Source organism: Grammomys surdaster, unplaced genomic scaffold (genome assembly GCF_004785775.1).
Source record: "Grammomys surdaster isolate TR1022 unplaced genomic scaffold, NIH_TR_1.0 126198, whole genome shotgun sequence".
In the NCBI taxonomy this organism is placed as follows: Eukaryota; Metazoa; Chordata; class Mammalia; order Rodentia; family Muridae; genus Grammomys; species Grammomys surdaster.
In genome coordinates this window covers 4,658,937-4,665,314 of record NW_021621003.1, presented here as the reverse complement: position 1 = coordinate 4,665,314, position 6,378 = coordinate 4,658,937, and the positions used below count along the sequence as shown (strand labels likewise).

At 44.2% G+C, this 6,378-nt stretch overlaps 1 protein-coding gene across 8 annotated transcripts in view; it reads right to left on the bottom strand.

The window, feature by feature from the left end:
* Nucleotides 1–6,378, bottom strand: part of Fermt2 (fermitin family member 2) — a 93,924-nt gene that overhangs the window by 44,007 nt on the left and 43,539 nt on the right. For all 8 annotated transcript variants that reach the window (XM_028758423.1, XM_028758425.1, XM_028758426.1 and 5 more), the window contains one exon: nucleotides 1,373–1,606. In XM_028758423.1, coding sequence (XP_028614256.1) covers nucleotides 1,373–1,606 — 234 coding nt within the window. The remainder of the gene's footprint in view (nucleotides 1–1,372; nucleotides 1,607–6,378) is intronic.

The window sequence follows — 6,378 nt, the reverse complement described above, 5'->3', positions numbered from 1 at the left end:
TACCTGCACAGGAGGAGTACCTGCACAGGAGAGTATCTACATAGGAGTACCTGCACATATGGAGTATGTGTCAATGGCTCTAGCAGTGAGTGCAGCTCTAAAGAATTACGGGGGCGTCCTGAAGCTGTTTCAACTGAAAATTTGTCAGCAACATGCTAAACAGAAACAAGACCTCATGGCAGTATTTGCTCTAAGAGTGAAACATCTGAAATGTCCACTAACAGAACTCTGGGAATGGGGAATACCAGTGCAACTACACACAATTATTGTAAAATAGCACAAAACAGTAAATTGTATTAAAAATGCAAATATTTGGGGCCAGGAAGATGGCTGTGGGTAAGAGCACTTGCAGTGCAAGCACGAGGACATGAGTTCAAATCCCCAGCTTCCACCTAAATAGCCAGCACATGACTGCAACCCCAGTGCTTTGGGGGGCAGAGACAGGATTGCCAAGGCTCACTGGCTGCCAGCCTAGCTCCAGGTTCAAAGACACCTGTTTGAAACAATTAGTGCAGAAAACAGAGTAGGACAGAGAACCAACATCCTCCTAATATCTTTACACCAGGGAAGTCTTCCATACCTGCAAACACATGTGCAAACCCATACAATACTTGTCTGAACAAGTGAATATGTAGCAAGTCAAACTGTAGATCAAAGTTACTTTGGGGGCCAATAGTTTTATGAATTACTAGTATCATCTGAAAATGCAACATATGTATAAAAGAGTTATAGTTCTAGTTGGAATTAAAACCTGGAAAATCATTAAATATATCTAAGAACTATGTACTAGTGGTAATGACGAATGTTCACATTTCTCTGGTGGGTGAATGCTTCCTGTTATACACCATAACCATGTCAGACAAGTAAAAAGCAATCCACATCTTGTTTCTGAAAGCAGAGTATTCGCACTGGGCTGGCAAGTCCTCACAGTAGTTTCCTTAGGAGTGGGCAGGCCTTCATCAAAGGGAGTGACATCATCTCTCTGAGTTACTAAAGTCAAAGTGACTTACGTGAAGGAAATACTGAAGAGCCCCGGCCCTCTGAAAACAATGCCTGTTCTCTTCCCTGCCCTCCAACAAACAATGTGGTTGTGGCTTAGGGCATAGCTCAGTGGAAAGGTGCTTGCTTTGCGTGCACTGAGACCCAAGGTTCAATCCCATTACTGTCAAAATGATCAAGTCATCAGAAAAGAGTTTTATATAAAATATGACTCTAATCAGGGGAAAAAAATCTAATTCTTCCTGTTTCATCTTAACCCAATACTTCTTTATCGTAAAACAAACTATAAATAATAATTTCAAATACAGATGCACATAGGGTCCAAACCCACATACCCTTAGGATAAGCTCAATGCTAAGTGCCGGCCACTTACTGAAAGTCTTGCAGATGTCAGACACAGCTTTGAAGACTCGGTCAGAGAAGTTCACTTTCACCTTCACATACTTCATGTTGGGAAGCTGCAGGCGGAGCAGTTTGTGCTGTGGGGTGAACTGAAGCTTGGCGTCTGCCTGGATACCATACTTATCCAAGGTCCAGTGTGTCTTAAGCAGCCAAGTCCGCTTCTTTTCCCACCAGAGAGCATGGTCAGACCAATCTTTTTTTACATCTATAGACAAACAAGCAGTAAACAAGAAAAAGGTTTAAAAATAGTCCAGAACACCTAGAGAGAACTTAAATACACAATCTGGGTACTTAAGAAAAACAAGAGACTGTTAGCGATAGGTACCAAAAAATACAAACAAACCCTCAAAACCCAGTGCACAGGAAAATTATACCCAAGGCCAACTGACCAACTGGGTCTTGAAAGACAAACAGAACCCTGGGACTGGAATAGGAAGCATTAATAAGAACACAGTAGTGTATTTTGAAATTTGGCTTTGAAGAACAGACAACAGAATCCCCACAAAATACATTACAAGGCTAACTTCTGAGGCTACACACATGCATGCAGGTGGGAGCTGGGGAGGAAGCTCAGTGGTTAACCATTGCTGCCCTAGCACATTAGGTGACTCACAACCACCCCAAACCCTAGCTTCAGTGGACTCTAATGCCTCTGGCTTTTGTGGATACTAGTACTCAAGTGCACCTCCAACACAATTAAAATAAAATAAAAATAAAATCCTTAAGAAATAAAAACATAATGCATTAAGATAGTAAGGGTAGGACAGAGACTGGGAATCAGAGAATGGACACTCTAGGTGAAGGGGCATGAAAAGAACTCCTCCAGCACAAATGTGAACAGCCTGCAGCCCAAACATGCTTTCCAAAAACATCCTGGGGACGGTAACTCAGAGAATTGTGATGGTAGTGTTTCTATTGCTGTGGTAAGATAAACATCATGACCAAGTGACTGAGGAGGAAAGGGTTTATTTCAGCTTACAACTTTCAGGTCACACTCCATCACTGAGGGAAGTCAAGGCAGGGATGTGGAGGCAGGATCTATAAAGCAGAAAGAATGCTGCTCTGCTGCTCGCTGGCTTGCTCACTCTGCTTGCTTGTACAAGTCAGGACCCTCTGCCCAGGTAGGGGTGGCTCCACCCACAGTGAGTTGGGCCCTCCTACATCAACCATCAATCAAGAAAACATCCTACAGGCCAAACTGATAGAGACATTTTCTCAATGAAGATTCCTTACTCTCAGATATGTCTAGGTTTGTATCAAGTTAACAAAAATCAAACAGGACAAGAATCATAGAGCCCAAGTTTTTTCTTTGAACATATTTTGGAATAAGTATATATAAAACATTAATATCTATAAAATGTTTTAGTGGCTTTAGAAGACAGATACACAAGATTTGGGTACATTCAGATAAGGCATACAGTAACAATAAATTTATAACAGGCAGATAAACAACCAACTCTAGCTGGTATTTATGGTAGTATTAAATAAAATAAAAAAATCGTTTTGGATCAATTGTATATTAAGGTTACTAAGTGCTCAAAAAGAGGGAGAAATGACTTAAGAGAAATGAAACAGTCAAACACGTTCTCCAGAGGGAGAAATCCCCAAACAAAAGAGAACTCACACCAGCAACAGCAAAAGAAACTGTTGAGAACAGCATTCTTGCCAGGCAGTGATGGTGCATGCCTGTAATCCCAGCACTTGGGAGGCAGAGGCAGGTGGATTTCTGAGTTCGAGGCCAGCCTGGTCTACAGAGTGAGTTCCAGGACAGCCAGGGCTACACAGAGAAACCCTGTCTCGAAAAACCAAAAAAAAAAAAAAAAAGAGCAGCATTCTTGAAATTAAAAACTGAGGCACTCAGAGGAGCTCTTGCTATTGGCCAGCAGAACTGATCTACGGGGAAGGACATAGCTGTGTAGCCCAGCTTCTCTGTCCCTTTGCAAAGAGCCCAGCTATGCTTCTTAGCAGTGGAGACACAATCTCTGTTTGATACTGATGTGACATTGATAACTGTTATCTTATTTGAAGCAAACGTGGTTCTCCAAGTTATTTTCTTACCAAACTATATCAATCATGGTGTTGAGAGCTCACCTGCAGACACACATGGAACCAGTATTTTGCAGCTGTTCTGTTTTGCATGTAGCCCTCACGCCTTAAGTTATTTTCCAGCACTGAATTTGACAACTTTTGGAAGTACGAAGTTCTGGATTAGTTTACAGCAGTCGGCGGCAGCTGGGGCTTTTTATAGAGAGAGTAACTGGTCACACCTGTTACTTTTCTCTTTAGGAACAGAGATTAAGATATTCAGAAAGGCTGAGCCTGTAGGTAGATACACAATCCTTCCTCCCCATACCTCTACCCAGGCACTTCTGTTAAGTCTCTAGTGACAACATCCCCATGAAGGAACTGAAGTTGCAAATTTCCAGTGAGAGAAAGAAAAGTGGGCAAGGACTGTAATCAAGTCACTCTGGGGATTGAAGAAATGGCTCAACAGTGACAAACACTTCAATCCTAGCACTTGGGAGGCAGAAGCAGACAGAGCTCTGACTTTGAGGACAGCCTGGTCTACAGTGAGAGTTCCATTCCAAGACAGCCTACTCAGGGCTACACAGAGAAACCCTGTCTTCAAAACAAAACAAACAAAAGCCAACCAGCCAACCAACCAACTAAATAAGTAAATTTTAAAGTCACCCTGAATCCAAAAATCCAGAAGATTTGGGTTGCTCCCAGAGTAACTTTGAGATAAACTAAGTGGCTTACTTGTAGAACAGGGGTGGGGGGTGGGGGGTACCAGGAAGAGTACTGGAGAGGGGGCGGGAGTTCAGTAGCAGATTTGACAACCGCAGTCCTTTCCTACGAAGAGCTGATGCTACAGGGAAAAGAAAAGCCTATTTCTCCATTTCCTAGGTTATGCACTGTGCCCTGCCGGGTCATTAATGCCTAGCACTTCCTGGCCACCTCTCTAGTGGCCTAGGGCCAAGTACTCAGACACAGAAATCCCAGGAATCTGCCCACACAGCTGAAGGTGAAGTGGGAGTGGGGGTGGTTCCTTAGCACCTGCTCCCAGACGGAAATAAATGCTTATTGACGTGAAAAGCAGCTGCCTGACAGGGTAGGAGGGCAGAAACAGCGCCTTAAGCCCTAACAAAGGGCAAGCTCATGTGAGATGTGGTCCAGAATGAGTGCTGAACACAGAGGCCTGAGGAGCAATCTGAAGTAGAAGCTACCCATAATTTTTGATAGAGGCAACTAGTTCCAGACACAAAAGTTACAAGTGAACAAAAAATTGCATTTTTGAAGTAAAAAAGAAAAAAGGAAAACCATCTCAAATAAGATGTAAAACTAGGGTTGTTAACGTAATGGACCATCTGTTGGCTTCTTAGTGCCCCCAGGAGTTAACAGGTTTCTGTGTTCATAAGGACTCCTGAGGCATCATCCTGGCAGACACACTGTGGCCCTCCGTGTCTGGACCCTCGACTTTCCATAAACAAACATCAAACCCAGGACCTTCCATGATGCCCCTGTTCCTTGTTTCCTGTTTCCCATCAGTCAGACACAGAACATTGTGATGAGGTTTGAAAGAGACACAGCTCACACAGTAGCCCGAAAACACAACTGCCAGCAGGCTTATAAACCACAAGTGGCTTGCTGCTGTTTCTCTTTAACGCCTGATTTCCAGCCAAGGCCAATTCTACTGGTTTTTCCACAGAGCAGCAGCCTGCTTCCAAGGATAAACATGAACAAGAACAACTTGCGACACAGGGACTGGAAATCCTGTGAGGATTCTTTCTGTTCACCCAGCATATGACAGAAGACCTCTTTCTCATGATCCACAAGCAAAGGCACCAAGCTTAGATCCCTAACCTCTGGAGGGAGAGGAGGTCCAAGGCAGAAACCACAGTCGGGACTATGGGGAAAAGAAACAGATCCCTGGAGCTGCCTGGCCAGTCACTCTTGCTAGGTTCAATGAACTTCTGGTTCAGTGAGAAGGTGTCTAGGAAAAGATGAAGAGTAAGATGTCAAGTGTGCTGTGACATCTGATTTAATCCTGGGATTCGGGAGACAGAGGGAAGTCAGTCTACATGCGAGCTCCATTCCAGGATAGCTAGGGCTATGCCGAGACTGTCTTAGTTAGGGTTACTACTGCTATGATGAAACACCATAACCAAAAGCAAGTTAGGGAGGAAAGAGCTTATTTGGCTTATGCTTCCACATCCACAGCCCATCACCAAAGGAAGTCAGGGCAGGAACTTAAAAAAGGATGGGACCTGAAGGGAGGAGCTGACGCAAACAGAAGCCATAAGAGGTACTGCTTACTAGCTTGCTCAGCCTGCTTTCTTACAGAACCCAGGACCACCAGCTCAGGGATGGCACCACCCACAGTGGGCTGAGCCTTCCCACAATATCTGATTAAGAAAATGCCCCACAGGCTTGTTTGCAGCCTGATCTTAGGAAGCCATTTTCTCAATTGAGGTTCCCCTCTCCAATGACCCTAGCTTGTGTCAAAAGCTGACGTAACGTTAGCTAGCACAGAAACCCTGTCTCAGAAAAAAAAAAAAAAGCAATGGCAGAAGACACTTGACATCAACATCTGCCATGCATACAACATCTAGTACATGCATGCGTGTGCACACACCTGGTGCACGTGTGCATGCATGCACACACACATACTACCAAAAGAAAACGTGATGGAAGGTGGACAGAAGAGGGGCTGTGGATCCTGTAGCACATGTTAAACCAGTGGACACTCTGGCATTATTACAGGAGCATGCACGCTACAGCATCTGTGGGACTCACAAGGCAACTTTATGGAATCAAGGATCTGCCTTTCTGTGAGTTCCCAGGATCCAACTCATGTGTGCACGATATGTGTACCCATGGAGCCATTTCCCCAGGCCCTCCAGTAGCACAGGCTACCAAAGTAGTCCACAGCATTTAGTACCACTGCCACAGAGTATAAAACAGCATCTGTAAAAC